Source organism: Trachemys scripta, chromosome 6 (assembly GCF_013100865.1).
Source record: "Trachemys scripta elegans isolate TJP31775 chromosome 6, CAS_Tse_1.0, whole genome shotgun sequence".
Classification (NCBI taxonomy): domain Eukaryota; kingdom Metazoa; phylum Chordata; order Testudines; family Emydidae; genus Trachemys; species Trachemys scripta.
Window position 1 is genome coordinate 19,088,830 of NC_048303.1, and position 18,646 is coordinate 19,107,475.

Consider the following 18,646-nt stretch of genomic DNA (forward strand, 5'->3'; position numbering starts at 1 on the left):
CCCCGCGGGCCCGGCTCCCGGCTCCCAGCCCCGCGGGCCCGGCTCCCGGCTCCCAGCCCCGCGGGCCCGGCTCCCGGCTCCCCGGCCCGGCTCCCGGCCCCGCGACCCCGGCCCAGCTCCCGGCCCCAGACAAAGAGGCCCCGGCCGAGCCTCCCGATTTTCCCGGACATGCCCGGCTTTTGGGGATTTCCCCCCGGACGGGGATTTGAGCCCCCAAAAGCCGGACATGTCCGGGAAAATCCGGACGTATGGTAACCCTATGAATGAGGTGTGTGGTTGACCAGTCAGTTTGTAACTCTGGTGTTTGTAACTCTGAGGTTCTACTTCAGTCATTTGAATCATGGCCATGTTTATTCATTCCTTTTCCAAAAGCAACTGCACTCACTGTTTTGTCTCGGTGATAATTTGTGAAATTACAATAGGGCACAGTGCTTTGTTACCGTAGGCATAGAGCCAAATCTATTCAAAAGAAATGATGGTAACACACTGAATAGCAGGCGTTTTACTCACAGCTGAACTCAGTGTTCATAAAAAGAAGTTTTTAAATCCAAAACAGTCTGCCTGTCTGTGCACCAGAGACACAGGCGCTAACTGAGATCAAACAAAATCTGGATAGGGCAGAGCGAGAATACTGACAAATCTCCTGTTTTCAAAGGCAGCTGGTGCATGTTTGTCTTCTTCTAACTACATCTTTGAGACAGAGCGCTCTGAAACCCAGTGTGGAGGCTGACACAGCAGAGATATTATGGAGCCTGCTCAGTATGCAGCACTCAGTGAGCTCCATTGCCATGCAGGGAACCAAAGTCCAGCAAAGAAAGCAAGATGTCTGAGAACTCTGACCAGAAATGACTCAGTGCACTGCAGAAGAAATGTGAGTGTTCCCTCCCTCAGGGCACGTCAGGAGGAGAGGGAAGGATATGGACCATACACTTGTTCGTGCCCAGCAGCTGAACTAAGCAGCACAATATGCCCTAGGCCAACGGTCACCAAACTTTTGAGGGTTGCACACTCCCCTTGGCCCTGTCTGCGCCTACCCAGAGCGGACCCACAGATCCGGGGAGGGAGGGAAACAGACAGGGATAAGGGGGCTGAGTCTGGGGCTGCAGCGGGGGGTGGGTCTGGGGCCAGGAGTGGGGCCGTGGCCAGGGGCTGAGGCTGGGGCAGGAGTGGAGCTGCAGATGGGCTGTGGTGGGGGCCAGTAGCTGGGCCTGAGGCCGGGTGTGGTTCTGCTCCCAGCCCCACCCCCAGTCTCGGCCCTGGACTGAGAATGGAGCTGCAGCCAGCAGTCAAGGCTGGGGACTGGCGCAGGGCCTGGAATGGAGCTGCACTGCAGCTGAGTATGTGGCCAGGTGTGAGGCGGGGAGCCAGTGGCTGGGGGCAGGACTGCAGCAGTGCTGGGGGCAGAGAGGGGCTGGGTGGCACTCCCTCCCCGCCCCCCATGAAGGTTGGCCTAGGCCCCGCCGTGCCTATCCTCCACACCCCCTTTGGGGGAAGCGCCCCACAGTTTGGGGACTTCTGCTGTAGGCCCCGCTCCATGCAAAGTGAAAAAGAAAGGACACACTGTATATCAGAGAGATGAAATAAAATTCACAAATGAAATCTTTGTTATGAAAAGAGCAAAGAATGAAAGCGCAATTCACTGGAGTCCAGCTAGCATCCTCTCCCCCCTCACCCAAATTACCCTTTCTTTGCAAAAGTCTTACATCTTTTAAAATGCCAAAGGTTTAAAGTTTGTAGTATTGTTGTAGCCATGGTGGTCCCAGGATATGAGAGAGACAAAGTGGGTGAAGTAATAAGATTTAAGGGCTTGGTAAGGAATGCAGCCAGTTTCAGTCTAATATAATCCTTCCTCCCTCACTGTTACCCGACAGTGAAAATTATATATTTGTAGACACAGGCCACCATAATCTAGGTATATACCTGAGGGAATGTAACCCACTGATAAGTGTATGTTTTAGGTCCTCCTCTGTGCCTATCTTCCAGCAGATATGAGTTTGTTACAGCCCCAGCAAGAGACTTTTGGTTCTTCAGCTTAAGCAACTGAGGGTTTTAGCTCTGGAGCTCCATGCTTCAGTCCTCATTGTGTCAGCCAAGATGGTGACCATCACAGGGGAACATTCTATTCTGGTTCTTTTACCATATCATACTGTGGTATCTGAGTGCTGTCTCTGCTCTCACTGGCTTTATAAGCCAGGATTAGACCAGGAACAGAGCTTTCTTGATCAAAATCTTTGATTATAGCAATGTGGCTCCTCACTGCCTTATGGCAAGATACAAATCCTATTTATAATGGTAGGTGGTTTTTGGACCCCCTCCTTTGTTTCTCATATTTGCATTTGCTACTCCCTTTTTATCCTTGCTTTTTTTTTGTATTAATGGGTAATGGATTCCTTTATTTTGATAAGTCGCTTGCCTCCGTCTATGGTGTTTGCTTTTGTGTCAGAACTTGTAGTTCTGGTTAGATTGGGTCTTCAGCTTGTTGTGTGCTGATTCTTTTGAACAGGGCAATGCCATCTTTTTACTAACTGGCGTTAAATCATAATAAATATACATGCAACTGCAAATAATATGTATTCCATTTCTTGGTGTGGAAACAGACAATAACAAGAAAACATATTTGTGGACACTGATGTTCCTAGCACAGGAAAACCTGTGTAGATGGGCTGTGCTGTGGCAGGTATTACTGTGTATGTCTATACGGAATGTATGCGGCATCAAAAGCAGGGGTGATTAATAGCACATGAAGAATGATGCTGACATGTATTTTGGTTCCAAGCTTGTGCGTACATTAGAATTGCCCAAGAGGAGACTTCAATTACATGTTTTATAAAAGTAAATGTCACTCGGTTGCAGCATGAAGAGTGTTTTTCTTTTAAATAGCGAATTTTAGTGCTTGTGAAAGATGCTGGATTAACACCTCTGGGCTCTGAAGTCCTCTATTCACAAATCAGGGGAAGCAACAATGTTGAGGGATTGCCTCTCAGGGACTGGAGGGTAGTTTAGTTAATTACCCATGTCCATCAATGTTTAGTCTCTCTAATGAGAATCCACATAAGGATGCACAAAGGAGCTCAGGCACTGTGGTAATGAGGGAAGTATAACAACCTATACAGAATAGAACAGAATTAGTGCCAAATCTAGTGGTTTTATGATGTGGATACCTGACCATTGAGGGTTTTCTTCAATATATCAAGTAGGAGGAGGTGACAAGTAGGCTGCTGCAAGGCTCTGGTCTTATTTAACTTCATCACTGATCTGGAAAGAGTAGGCAGCACATTTATGAAAATGACAACGAATACTATATTGGGAACCTCTTTAAGGCCAGAGAAATAATACAAGGGGAATCAAAGAGACTAGAAATATGAACAGGAAATAAAATGAGACTCAACTTGGAAAAATACAAGCTAATACAATTGGGAAAAAAGTAATCCTGAGTACACATAAGCAAGAAAGGAAGGTACCTGGAAAGCCACAGTATTAAGAGAACTACAGATACTAGTGGAAAGCACATTAAACATGAGTGTGCAAGACAGCAAGACAGGCCAATACAATTTGGGGATATCCTGCCATGGGGCAGGAAGGTTATATTGCCTCTCTATATCACTGTGGTGTCACAATAAATAATATGAAGTGGCTGGTGACACTGATTTATTAAGAATGATCAAATAAGCAAAATATATTATTCTGGACAATAACTATGTTAACACAGAGTGAAGGTTGAAAGTACATATAAGTAATTCGGGGGAAGAGGGAGGGAATTACAGAGAGGTTATAATTACTCCCAAATCAGTATTATAAACCCAGGAAATTCAGAGCTCAGGTGAAACTTACAAGAAATCCTGAAATATTAATTTATGGGATTGCACAGTTAAGGCACCCAAACCTTAACTCAACCCTGACCCCAGGCAAATAACCGTGCAGTTATGAATGATGCATTTTTAATTTGTGTGGTATAAAGTTATTTCCCTCTCCCCCCTTTACCTTCCAACCCTGTTGGTACCAGTATAGGGCAGTTAAGGTTGCTTGGGTGCCCTACCTGTACATTTCCTTCTTTACATAGCATCATACTCAGTTGTTTATTCCTTGCAGTAGGCCTCATGGATCCTTTTTATTCTAACTTTTTGGTGCAGTTCTTTTCTCCATGGCGCAGAACAAATGTCAGCATAGGGTCCCAGGTGGTAATTTTACAATTTAACAGAGATGGATTTATTGTTTTTAAAATTGCAGTTATTTTTAAAATGTGTCAAATATTGCCTATGACACAGCTGTATTTCATATTTTAATCAGATTGAGCACAAAGTTCATATTTGAATCCAAACTTCCCCAAGCTCTACTCGAGTTAGGAACTGATCTATTGGTTTGACTTATGGTGTTAGCAGATAAGTTTGTATCTGGAACTGGATGTCAACAAAGTTTGGAAGTGCTCAGGCCCATTTGCAATGTCAATGTTGGAAAGAGTGTAAAACAGCTATAGATTCATATTATTGTAGAGTGTATACCAAAGAGAGCAGATTATAAATAAAATTAGAGGGGAAGATATCTCCTGCCATTGTTGTTGTCAACAGGAGTTTTGCTATTGTCTCCACTGGGGCCAGGATCTTACCTGATATGTTTATCTCAAATCACAAAATATAGGCCCAAATGTTCAAATTTGGGTGCCTAAAGTTGGACATCTAAAGCCACACGTAGGCACCTAAATTCTGGACACTTACTTGAGAGGTGATGAGTGTTCACAACTCCCGGTGAAGTCACTGGGGAGTTGCTGGCGCCCAGCAGCCACGAAAATCAGTCTAATTTCATTTAGCTGCCTAAATATGGATTTAAATGCCTGGCTTTTGAAAATGTTGGCCAGGGTGTTTAAAATGGACACTTTGTTATGCAATACAGTCTTTCTGCTTGGCAATGTTGTCTCTAGATAGCTCATCCCAAATCTCTTAGGGTACATCTACACTACAAGGGGGAGTCGATTTAAGATACGCAAATTCAGCTACATGAATAGCGTAGCTGAATTCGACGTATCGCAGCCGACTTACCCCGCTGTGAGGACGGCGGCAAAATCAACTTCTGCGGCTTTCTGTCGAGGGCGCTTACTCCCACCTCCGCTGGTGGAGTAAGAGCGCCGATTCGGGGATCGATTGTCGCATCCCGATGGGACGCGATAAATCGATCCCCGAGAAGGTCGATTTCTACCCGCCGATTCAGGCGGGTAGTGTAGACCTAGCCTTATTATGCTGAACTGATCAGACAGAGCTGAGCAGAAGTAAGCCACATTTCTAGGTCTTCAGAACCCTGAGGAGAAACCGTCTATCCTGTTATAGCTTTTCCACTCTTGCAATTTGCCCTTTGACCTAACATGTTTGTGGCGTGACTTTTTCCATCCTTTAGACCAAGCTGTTGAGAACACTTAGTTAATTTTAGAGACTGATCTATGAAAAAGGCTGAAGCACTTGCTCCTTCTAGCCCATTATAGTAAGAGAGTAATGTGAGAGACCTGTAGATACCAATAACTAGAGCTGCTTCAAAGAACATGTAGCTATGTTAGTCATCCATGGAAGGTTTATCCTACAGATTGGATGTATTCACACATGGCTTTATATAGTCTAATGCATCATAAAAGGCATTTGAAATTTTCTGGGCTTGTGTGAGTGGTCCAGTGGTTGGTGTAGATGACTTGGAGCCAGGACTCATGGTTTCCAATGGCTACTCTACCATTCACTTACAATGTTAATTTGAGCAAGTAACTTGTTCCATGTCTCATTTTCCCTCTCTGTAAAATGGGTGTAATAGTACTTGTCTACCTCATAGGAGTGTTGGAAGGACGAATTACTGTTGGCAAAGTGCTCTGACGCTCTCAGACTAAATGTGCTGTATTAATGTAAAGTTGTATCAAATTGGAACATTTCACCTCTGTATCATGAGTGGTGCTGCCTAGTTTGGTGCTTTCAAACAAATGAAGGGGAAAAAATGCACCCCCCCCCCCAAACTATGATTCCCTTAGCTGCCTTTGTGGTGTTTGCCCAAAGCTGCCATACCTGCTGGGTGAAAACACATTTTAAATCAGGTGTTTGCCAGTGGAAAGTTTAGTGGCATGTGTTGCAAACAGCTTGCAGTGCCCATGAGTCACCTGGTACACGTGTTCACTGCTACCTGAATTCCCAGCACGTCAGTCACCGCACTATTTTCTGACAATATCTTAAAACATTACATGTAATATCCAAATATAAACTATCATACTACACTATGGCCCAGATTCAAAGAGTGATGTAAATAATGGTGTATGTTACACTCTGGTAAGTGGATGTGAGTTGGGTTGAAGAAGGAAAATTGACCAACAGGGAAGCAGCAAGCAGAACTAACTCCTTATGAGATTTCCACATGGAAATCCATGTGATTAGCAGAGGATGATACTGAAGAGAACAGCTCGTGCCCACTCCTCACCCCCGCTCCCTCCCACAAAACCCCATGGAGCCAGCTCCCATTTTGCTCCAGTGGAAGAGCTTTTGAGGGTTCTCATGGATGGGACAAAGATGTTGCTCAGATGAGTTTCTTACTTTCCCCCCAAATGTACTGTGCTTTCTCTGAGGAGTAGTGCAGCTATCAGAGCAAGGGCATTCCTACAGGGATGAGCAGGGAATAGCCAATGGGATGGGAGACAGACATAGCAATTGCAGTTGACTGGGCATCTCCTGGCTGAGGAGCCATGGAGCAGAAGCTGGCTGGGGGATTGGGCGTGGGGGCAGTACAGTGGCTAGGGGAACCTTTCTGAGGAGGGAGAAATGGAAGGATGACAGCAGAGAGGGAAGTCTCAGCAGTGAACTAAGGGCATTCGTTAGCTGGAGGAACTGTTAGCTTCAAGGTTGGCAGCTGTCAGAGTTGACAGTGCACTGATTGTGCCAGCATCTTGCATCCACCCAGGCACACCATGGCTTGATTGAGCATTCTCTCATAAAGGCAATGCAGGTTCTTATCCATGTAAAATTCTGGGTTAAGTTACACTGATGGCTGCCTCCCCCAAAACTGACTGAAGCACTTTTGTGTGTGAATACAAAGTGCTGTTCAGTGGATTGCACAGGGAACAATCAATGTAACTTCTCTATTGGTCTCAATAAAGACTCAGATTATTAGCTCTTTAGGACACAGACTGTATCATCCTGTTTGTGTGGACAGAGCCTAGCACATTGTGGCTGTTAGTCGAATGCAAATAATAAATACAGTAACACTTAGATCTGCATTCGGATTAGCCCCTCCTCAAAGCTTAGGGGTGCTTGGATCTGAGTTTTGGTCTATTCCTTTCTCTAGCAACAGAGATTCTGCGTAAAGAGAAAATATTCATTGCCAGAGTTTGGTGACCCTTCCTCCCTCCCAACTTTGTTCAGAGTCACCCAGGAGCACTCCCAAAAATTTCTGACACACTGTCAGTCACTAAGGAGCCATCTCTGCTGCTGCTGCTACCACCAGCGTCTTGCCTGCTAAGTCCATGCTATGTTCAGCCCCCACTTTCCAGTCCGGCCTGCCTAGGTACAGAGTCATTCCTCATCCCTGAGAGAGGACATGGGTTATTGGAAGTGATACTAGGCCCAGCTGGTCCCTAGGCGAGACCCCTGGTGGAGGAACTGGCCCCATATCAGCAGCAAGGAGGAGCAATGCTGTCGCTGCACTGCCCATCAGTTTTGGCCCCCCAGGCCCTCCATTGTGAGTTCTTCAAGAGACAAATAATTAAACTAATTCATACCAGATGGAGATCAGGCCCATAGTTTTATACTGAAACTAGATGAGATTTGCAGTTTCATCTGGTTTCAAAGTGACATTCAGCGTTTTAAACTGAGTTTCGCTTTGAATTGTTTGAAGTTCTAATCTCAAAGCGAAAGTTCTGGGTGGGAAAAGAGGTGATACCAATCTCCATGGTTTGAAACCAAAGAAAATAGTTACACGAGCCCCATTACCTCAGACCTCCTGAGTGTGAACAACTCTAGATAAAAGAGTATATCAGTTCTAATCCCTTATTTTATCTCACTCCAAACATCATCTCAATTTCCACTTTGCGCTGATATTTCTGAGGCTTCGTCTCTGAATTTTTTTTTTAAGAAAGATTCAGCCAAAGAGCCAATTTTGAGTGAAACAAGTTGAGGGGGGAGGGAGTGGGAAATACATGCCCCATTTAAAAAAATAACAGGAAGGGTTTTTTTGTGCTTGAATAACTCAAAAACTTCACACCCACCAATGACTATTTGATCGGGTGAGGACAAAAGGCATAGACATGTTTTAAGAAAATTTGAATAAAAAATAAAATAATTATAAAGTGACTGAAAATGGCATATTGGCTATGCATAGTAATTCTCCCTCATTACTGTTTTTCAACTTCACTCATTTTATCTTCAAAAACAGTAATTAAACTTGTTTCCATCTGACAGCTGTTTGTTGGCCTATGTGAAATCATCTGCTGTTCTCGATCTTATTGGGAGTGGACAGGTGTCCCATCTTGACTGGCATTAAATGGCCTCTCTTACTCTCCTTTCCTGTATCACTCAACCTCTTCTTCCTCCACCCTTTCCCACAACTTTCTTCTGCCAGTTTCTCCCCTCCACACTTTTTCTGCGTTTCTTTGCCCGATGTTAGAGCACTGCCTATGCTGATTGCGATATGCTGTGTAGAGTTGGTTAGATTAAACACCGTTTTATCAAAAAATGCCGGTTTGTCAAAACTGAAATTCCTTGTGAAAGCGAGTCAGGTTTGACAAACTTTCCCCACATCACAGAGCTTGTCAATTTCGCTCAGCAGCTGTCTGTCCCAGAGAGCAAATCTCAGTTTGGTGTTTCTGAAATAATATATATATATTTTTTTTACATTTTTGGTTGGCAAGAAATTTTGAAATACTTGGTTTCATTGTGATCTGGAACAAAACTAAATTTAAAAATACCAACATTTTCCATAAACTGGAAATCCTGAGCTTCAGCCAGCTTTAGTGCTGGGTCCATTCTACTGCCTTTGATCAATACACTTCTGTATTTGCCACAGAGCTTGGTGTAGATCACTGATCTAAAGATGCAGAGCAACTCTGACAATGTGGCAGCACCGTGGGAATCTAGGCTGCAGTCACATACAGCCTATCCTGCAAAACCTTGGTGGCTGAGAAGCAGGGGTTAGAGAGGTGCTACTCGAAATAACTTTTTTCCAATCAGCTATCGCAATTATTTTATTTGTTTCAGTCGCAAGTTTCATTTTGTTGTGACAAGTAGAAATGGTGTAAATTCAAGTGAAGGAGGTCAATGCAAGTATCACTGGAGGTGTTCAAAAACAGGATAAGTATAAGACACTAGTCACAATGGAGTAATGAACAGAGCTGAGCAAATAATTTTTTGTTCAGGGGCCTGGAAGCACCAGGGTTCCTAGCCCTGGAGCAGTCCAGTTGGCCAGTCTGCCCCAGAGCTGCAGACCTTGGAAGCACTTGGGTCCTTGTCCCTGGGCTTTCCATGGCGGGTCTGCCCTGGAGCAGGGATCCTACCAGTCCTGAGAGACCTGGCTCCAGCAGGACTCCTCGGGCCTGGCAAGCTGCCTGCCATGGAGTGGCGAGTCCAGTAGACCTGAGAGATCCAGATATAGCCAGGACTCTGGGGGTTGGCAGGATTTCTGCTGTGGACCCTGGTCCAGAACAGCAGCAAATTTCCAATGGAAACCTGAATGTCTTTGAAACAAGTTTTGATGAATCTGCAATACATATGGCGAAACATTTGGGTCCAGCAAACTGATCTAGTAATGAATAGTCCTTGTGAAATGCATGGCCCGCAGATGGTATGAATTGTGGATCTTACCAATAAGGAAAATGTTTCAAAGATACACATTGCATTTTCCATGGAATGTTTAATGCGAAAAGAGACAATTAAGTAGAAGTAGGGAAGTGATCTTACCTCTGTACACAGCATTGGTAAGACCACTAATAGAATACTGTGTCCAGTTCTGGTGTCCACACTTCAAGAAGGATGTAGAAATAGAGAGAGTTCAAAGAGGGGCCCACAAAAATGTTTTCCAGCCTCTGGATCAAGCCTTGTAATGTGAGGCTTACGGAAGTCAGTTTATTCAGCTCGCTGGAGAGAAGATTGAGAGGTGATTTGATCACATGTGGAAAAGATATCTGATAGTGGGGCACGGGTTCAACCTTGCTGACAAAAACATAACAAGATCCAATGGCTGGAAGGTGAAGTTAGAACATTTCAACCTTGAAATAAGACATAATTTTGTCAGCCAGCTGTGGGGGGTGATTAAACATTGGAACAGCTTGCCAGGGAGGTGATGGAGTCTATAAAATGAGATTAGATATATTTCTAAGAGATATGGTTAAATCCAGCTTCTTGGAGAAATTTTATGGTCTGTGTGTTTGGGGTGAGGGGAGCCAAAATTGGGCCGGATGGTTGTGGTATTCCCTTCTGGCATTGGAACCTGTGTATCCCCTTCCTTCCTAGGCCTGGGGAGAATGGGCTCAACTTCATTGCCTTCAGCATACTCATAACACCTGCAGCTTTGCATTAAGATAATGATTATAATCAAATCTCATGCTTCAGGACTTCAGCCAGTTGTCGGTCAGGCTCAGGAAGGAACTTCCCCCGCCCACCACAGTACATAATTGGCTAGATGTGTATGTTCCCCGCTCCCCTCCCCCCCACACCCACACCCACACCTTACTCTGAAATGTCAGAGATTGGTCACAGCAGGAGATGGGACATCTGTGGACTGGTGCTGTAAGGTGGTACACAGAATCCTCTTTCTAGATGTCTGGTTGGTGAGTCTTGTTCACGTGCTGAGGGTTATATTAATCGCCAGATTTGGGATTGGGAAGGAACCTTCCCCAGGTCAGATTGGCTGGGATGTTGGGGATTATTCCCCTTTCTCTGCAGCCTGCTGGGATCATCTGGGCATATCATACTTAATTCCTGGCCATTGCACAGGCATAGAATCATAGAAGTGTAGGACTGGAAGGGACCTCGAGAGGTCATCTAGTCCAGTCCCATGCACGCAAGGCAGGACTAAATATTATCTAGACCATCCTTGACAGGTGATTATCTAACCTGCTCTTAAAAAACGCCAATAATGGAGATTCCTCTCTAGGCAATTGATTCCAGTGCTTAACCACCCTGACAGTTAGGAAGTTTTTCCTAATGTCCAACCTAAATCTCCCGTGCTGTAATTTAAGTCCATTGTTTCTTGTCTTATCTTCAGAGGTTAATGAGAATAATTTTTCTCCCTTCTCCTTGTAATAACCTTTTATGTACTTGAAAACTGTTATGTTTCCCCTTAATCTTCTCTTCTGTAGACTAAAAAAATGTTTTTTAATCTTTCCTCATAGGTCATGTTATCTAGACTTTTAATTATTTGTGTTGCTCTTCTCTGGTCATTCTTCAGTTTGTCCACATCTTTCCTGAAATGGGGGGCACAGAACAGGACACTATACTCCAGCTGAGGCCATATTAGCACGGAGTAGAGTGGAAGAATTACTTCTCATGTCTCGCTTACAACACTCCTGCTAATAAATCCAAGAATGATGTTTGCTTTTTTTGCAACAGTGTTACACTGTTCACTCATATTTAGCTTGTGATCCATTATGACCTCCAGATCTCTTTCCACAGTACTCCTTCCTAGGCAGTCATTTCCCATTTTGTACGTGTTGCAATTGAATATTCCTTCCTAAGTGGAGTAATTGCATTTGTCCTTATTGAATGTCATCCTATTTACTTCAGACCATTCCTTCAGTTTGTCCAGTTCATTTTGAATTTTTATCTTATCCTCCAAAGCACTTGCAACCCTTCCCAGCTAAGTATCAGCTGCAAACTTTATAAGTATACTCTTTAGGCCATTATCTAAATATTTGACAAAGATATTGAAAAGAACTGGACCCAGAACTGATTCCTGCAGGACCCCACTCAATATGCCCTTTCAGCTTGACTGTGAACTGCTGATAACTACTCTCTGGGAACGGTTTCCAACCCGTTATGTACCCACGTTATAGTAGCTCCATGTAGGTTGTATTTTCCTAATTTGTTTATGAGAAGGTCATGCGAGACAGTATCAAAAGTCTTACTAAAGTCAAGGTATATCACATCTACCACTTCCCCCCGTGTCCACAAGGCTTGTTTCCCTATCAGGTTGGTTTGATACAGGTTGTTCTTGACAAATCCATGCTGATTGTTACTTATCACCTTATTTTCTTCTAGGTGTTTGCAAATTGATTACTTGATTATTTGCTCCATTATCTTTCTGGGTACTGAAGTTAAGATGACTGGTCTTTAATTCCCCGGGTTGTACTTAGTCTCCTTTTTATAGATTGGCACTATACTTGCCCTTTTCCAGTCCTCTGGAATCTTTCCCGTCTTCCATTACTTTTAGAAGATAATCGCTAATGACTCACAAATCTCCTCAGTCAGCTCCTTGAGTATTCTAGGATGTATTTCATCAGGCCCTGGTAATCTGAAGACATCTAACTTGTCTAAGTAATTTTTAACTTGTTCTTTCCCTATTTTAGCCTCCAATCCTACCTCATTTTCACTGGTGTTCACTATGTTAGATGTCCAATCACTACTAATCTTCCACATTTTCTGTTATCGTTTTTCCCCCATCACTGAGTAACAGGCCTACCCTGTCCTTGGTCTTCTCTTGCTTCTAATGTATTTCTAGAATGTTTTCTTGTTACCCTTTATGTCTCTAGCGAGTTTAATCTCCTTTTGTGACTTGGCCTTTCTAATTTTATGCCTATGTGCTTGTGTTTGTTTGTTTATATTCAACCTTTGTAATTTGACCTAGTTTCCACATCGTGCATTGGTGGCAGCTTGACAGGTGCATAACTGTTGATAGTGGGAGGTGGCACAATTTAAAGTTTCTGGTGTGAGCCCTAGCAGCTGAGGCAATGCGTGGGGGAGCATGCCACACGGCCTCGTGGCCTGCAACATGGCCTCACAGTCACTCACTGTGCTTTCTTCAGTGCAATACAGAGCAGCTTCCTAGCACCTCCCAGGTCAGAGCCAGCTCCTGGCCTCCAGCCAGCCCCACCTTTGGCCACAGGCTCCTGGTCCCGTCCGGCCTTTGGGTGCAGGATCCCAGCCCCCTCCCTCCCCCAGGCTCTATTCCTGGCTCTGTGATGGACTCTATAAGCTGGACAAGGCAGTTGGGCCCAGTTCTCAGGGCTGCAGGTGCAGCCCCTGCGCACACACATGGCCACACAGCTGCATGAGGTTAAATGCAAGGCCTTAGCCCCTCTATAATGGGGAAATCCCACCTCACTCCCAGCGGTGCACTGCGGCTGGAGCAGAGCAAGCTGATTGCTGCTCTAGGGAGACATGCCCTGTGAGCCAGCCTCAGAGACCATCCATGCTGCACTCAGGCCTCCTAGATTTCTGCCAGGCAGAGGTGACACATACTGTTGATGTGAGGAGGGCACAATTTAAAGGCTCTAGTTTGAACCCTAGAAGAAATCTGGAGGGGCACATGACCCCTTGTGCTCCCCCATACATCTCCTCTGCACCTTGGTCTCTCCCGTTCTTTCACTGTGGCACACAGTTTAATTTCCTGAGGACTAAAATGCATTAGTCTAACTGAAGTCTTTGGGCTTGATATAGGAGTATCTGGGTGAAAATTCATGACCTGTGATATACAAGAGGTCAGACTAGATGATCTAACGGTCCTGTCTGTCCTTAACCTCTGTGGAACTATGAAAAGATAAATGTTGTAGTGCTTATGCCCCCCAAACCCTGTGAACTTGCCAATTGCAACAGCACTTCACTGACTCTGCTGACATTTGGCAGGCTCCAGAGACAGGTGCTGTAATTTAGGGCTGATGCCAACGTTACTCCAACTGATGATGTTGACTGGGCACACGACAGCTGCTTCCTCTTGAATGCAAGTATATTGTGAAGTTGAAGTGCTCCAGTTTTCAGTTCTGTATGCAATGTCATGCCGCTGGCCTAGCTTGCTTTGTTTATCTGTTATTAATCAATGTGCATTAAATAAATACATTTCATGTAGGGCGAGGTTGTGAGGTCATGAGGCTTTGTGGGAGGGAATAAGGAGCCTTTCTCCTGGTGTGGCTCATGAAAGCAAGGTCCATGAGAATACCAGCGCCTGCACAGAGGCTGCTACTGAGGTGCTCCATGAAGGGGACTGGAAGAGACAGAGGATAGGTAGAGCCATGGTTATTCTGCCACTATGATCCTGCCAGCAGAGCTGACCTACTGCACAGTGGGGAATATACTGCACCCTTTGAAAGGGGATAGCAGATTACTTTCTCACCAGCTGAACTGGGAAGTGCCTCATGGTGCTCTTTCTGCGCCCAGTCAGTTTTATTCTGCCCTAACTCTGCAGAACTGAGGCTAATACCACAATGTAGCCCTAAGTAGACTAGGCTGTCTATACAGGGCCAGCCTTATGGGTGGCAACATGGGTGACCACCAAGGGCACTGTGGTCAGGGGAGGCACCCTGGTCAAAAGGCTGCACAAGGGCTGTGCCTACCCGGGAGGCAGGGGAGAGGATAAAGGGGGCTGGGAGAGGACCCAGGCGCTCATACGCATCCCCTCTCCCTCCTCCTGGCTGCATGACACCTGCAGCGCCACTGCTGCTCTGCCTGCTGAGTGGCTACCCACTGCTCGGGGACCAGTACTTAAAGGGCACCAAAGAAAGTTCGCCCAGGGTGCCATTTTCCCTAAGGGCGGCCCTGTGTATATAGGGTACAAAGTTGATTCTTGCTCTCCTTTCTTATGTTACATTGAGAGCCTATGGGAAGGTTTATGGCTCATTATGTACTTTGCAGAGATGGGTCCCAGGGCAAAACTCCAATCCAAACTTCCCCGAAGTTGCAGTTGGTAGTCTTCAGGTCTAAGGCTTTGATTCGGCCCATTACTAAAATGGCAGTCTGCTGTAATTTTGTATCTGAATCTAACCTTTACCCCAGTTGGAGGGTGTTTGAATCCAGGGCTTTGGTTAATCCTCATTTCTAATATCTGTCTGTATGTTTTTGTTTTATTTTCACTTTATTTATGTGGTATGAAATGCCAGAAAGCCCACCCACCACAGAAGTGCAGGTAGCCAGAATATAACTAGCCAATTTGGAATCTGGCCATGCCATTCAGATTAACAACCTGCTTTTGAGAAAAGTGTCATAGGATCTTAATGAGCACAGACCGTCAGGGCTTGGGTTTATTGTCTCAGCTAACCATGACTGTGCCTAATGCCATTAAATTTTTAGTAGGTTTTTATTTAATGAGGGTGTTTTACATCACAAGAGTGTGATTCACTGTTAAAATGTTACTGCACCTTTTATATACAATGTGTAACAAAGGAAAACCAGGAATACAGATGGCAAGGTGGGCGCTATAGCTGCTTTTCGAAGTGAAATAATTTGACTATTTTTGATTGTTTAAGAAATCCCATGACTGAACTCAAAATTAACTATCACTTTGAAATGGGGGCCTTTTTTGCTAGAGAGAAATAGGGGAAGAAAAGTATGTTCCGCTAAAAAATGCTCCATGCATGTGTGTGTGTTTGTGGGGGAGTGCATGCATGCCAAAATATAATGGAAAATGAGTAGATTTAAATCAAATGCTATGGGGGTGTGTGAGTGAGATGCCAGAGGGTTGTGCCTGGTGAAAGCAAGGGAAGAAGTCTCATGGCAGTTATAGCAGGTAGTTATAGGGGAGGAGAAGAGAGAGAGAAGGAGAGGGAAAGTGTGGCTGTTTAGGCAGTCAGGAGTTGTAGTCTGAGGTCCAAATATATGAACAATGGGACACTTGAATGCCACCCATATTTGAATGATGTTTGGCTACTACTACTTGTCCCTTCATGCTCAATCTCACCCAAAAGGTCAGGGTGAAGAATAATCCACCTAAAGAGAGTTTTCCATTTTTCTACCTGTGAGATGCAGAATGTTGCCTCACTTCAAGAAATTACTCCTTGCTTTATGCTGTTTTTATTTTCAAAAGCCTATTATCAGCGCATTAGATTTTGAGGTAAACACTGAAGTCAATAGAAGGCACAATTATGTATCCACAAGTATGGTATGTTTTTATCAATTAAAAATATGCATTTCTCATAAATAAGATTTCCTGTAAATTTTGCCACCCATTTTAAAATCCTTCCCCCTAAACAAATGATAAAGGAACAAAATCTGCCCAATCTGTTATGTTTTAATGTTTTCCTTAGGTCTTTTCTACATGAAATAAAAAGTATGGGCCAAATCCTCTGCTGGTGAAAATTGGTGTACCGCTATGTAAATCAATGGATCTATGCTGATTTACACCAGCTGAGTATCTGGTCCATTTAATACAGCAGCATTAGGAGAACACTTGGTGTTATATGCTTTTCACAAAGAGAAATAAGCCACTTTTCCCTAGAAAATTTAAATCTTTCATTCTTTTATTAAGAAAACAATCAAAACTGTCCCTCTTACTAACATAAACCCTTTGGATCAAATTGTCATCTTAGTAACACCAGGGCAAATACAGATTAACTCTCAAATGACTTCTGTGGAGCTCATTTAGATTTACATCAGTGTAGCTGAGATGAGAACTTGACACTTTTTCTTTTCAAATTATGCTCATATATTAAGGTATATTCTCCACTTGCAACACTCAATTGAGAAACTTTCTAAGCAGAGAGAGACATTGCCTGGATAAGACACATGCAATAGATTAAATATCAGATTTCCCTATCCAGCTGTCCATTAATGCCTTTTACTATTATCTGTCTCTCTCTATAATTAGGACAGCTTCTGGTTTATCTGGGCTTTTTTCAAAACCAGATTTCCTTCACAGCAGTAGCTGTCATTCACAAGGGTTTGAACAGTATCTTTTAAAGTAATTTACATTTTGCATTATTTTGCAACAAATCGGAATAAAGTACATTCAAGTTGCTAGAAAAGCTCTTTATGTTTAATTATAAAATGCTTTACTTACCCTGGGTGAGACACTTTCATTTGGCAGCTGATTTTTGTCAGACAGGCCACTAGTCCATTTCCTTTCCCAATGACTGGTTTTATCTGTCTCTTGTCTATGACATAAGCCAGCCTGGATTAGAAAGCTTTCTGTCACCTGGTGCTTTTGTTTTGAAATGGCACCTCCTGGATTATGAAACAGTGCACTAGTATCCGTAACATTTGTTCCAGTTTGAACAGATTCTCCTGTGTGTCTTAATGGTTTGCTAAGTTCTTTGGGGTCTAATAGAGTTAAAAGGTCTTTTCTCAGCCTCTCTGTCAAATTGACTACAGCATCCTTAGATTTTTCTTCTGCCAGTTTTCTCCTTATCCCATTTAATTGCTGTGAACTCTTATTTGACAGGTCTCTGCCCATACTATTTGCTACCATGGTCTCCGAGGCTTGATTTGTCAGAGAACTATCTAAGCCACAAGAGGAGGACTCCACTTCTGCAAGTACGACATCCATGTTCTGTGATTTGTCAATAGAGAAATCTTCCGCTGAGTGGTTATTTGTATTGTTTTCTTCAATTCTAGGATAATCATTTTCAATCGCCGTAGAAGCGACGGGCAATTTGCACTTCTCCTTGTCTTTCATTGTGGTAGTTTTATCTTGGTGGTGCCCAACAGTAAGAGTCATCCCTGTTTGCAAGGTTGACTGACTGTATGTGGAGAGATCTCTCCTTACAGTTACTTCTTTGGATTTTGAGTGATGACCACAGAAGCCAATGGTGGTATCCATAGGCATAGTGTTATCTGACACTTGAAACCGGCAAGGCATTCCACTGAGGAAATAATCACACCCATCACAATCCTTACTCAGCTTTATATCTTCCTCCTCATCACTTTCTAATAAAAATTTTAATTTCTTTTCCCATATTTCATTTGCAAGATCTGTCATCACATCAGAACATTCCAGATACTCAAGGTCATCATCAGAAAACTCATCAGCTGAGATTAGAGTTTTACCTGGATAAAGTTCAAAGTTAGTGTCACAGATCTGAGAGGCGTCCTCTACAAAGTTATGCTGATTTCCTGTGTCAATATTTGCTTGGTAATTGGACAGTGTATTCTCAGTCAGAAGTTTATTGAGGCTACTATGTTCAGATGCCTGGGCATCTTCAGTGATCTGACTAGAAACTAAGTTTTCAGCAGTAAGGCAACAGTTGTCTATATGATTACTGATTAGACTTGTTGATTTGGAATACACTTGAACGCTGTAGCATTTGGCTGCTTTTCCAGCAGCGTCACTAGCTAAAGTGTTTGAGTATACAAAATCATTTGCATTTTCTGATACATACATTGTGCAGCAGTTATTTTCTTGGAGTTTAAATATGTTTTTGTCATTCATATTGTCTTCCAAGCTAGGTATGTTTCTGTACTGATTCTCCAATGAAGATGACATCTCTGTTTCTATAGGCTGCTCTACTGACAAACCATTGACTTTTGTAGAGGCCAACTCAGGTGAAATTAAAGTGGATACTCATAGGAGCAATTCCTTTTCTCCGCTAAAGGTTTCTCAATCTGCCTAGCTTGATCTGAACCTTCCCACTGAATGCATTGTCTTCATTCTTTCTACTAACTCCTTCATCATCATTTTGGTTTGACAATAATTTTTGGTAAATTTTGTGTCTGATATCACTTCAACAGAATCTGAAGACAGGATCATTCGAAAGCAATTTCTAGCGACGATCTGACAA

The 18,646-nt window shown here is 43.7% G+C and overlaps 1 protein-coding gene across 1 annotated transcript in view; it reads right to left on the reverse strand.

Moving 5' to 3' along the window:
- The window catches only part of ALPK2 (alpha kinase 2), a 71,163-nt gene extending 52,812 nt beyond the window's left edge, over window positions 1-18,351 (reverse strand). Inside the window, exon 1 of the mRNA XM_034774464.1 lies at window positions 16,930-18,351. Coding sequence (XP_034630355.1) covers window positions 16,930-18,351 — 1,422 coding nt within the window. The remainder of the gene's footprint in view (window positions 1-16,929) is intronic.
- Between the last annotated feature and the right edge of the window lie 295 nt (window positions 18,352-18,646).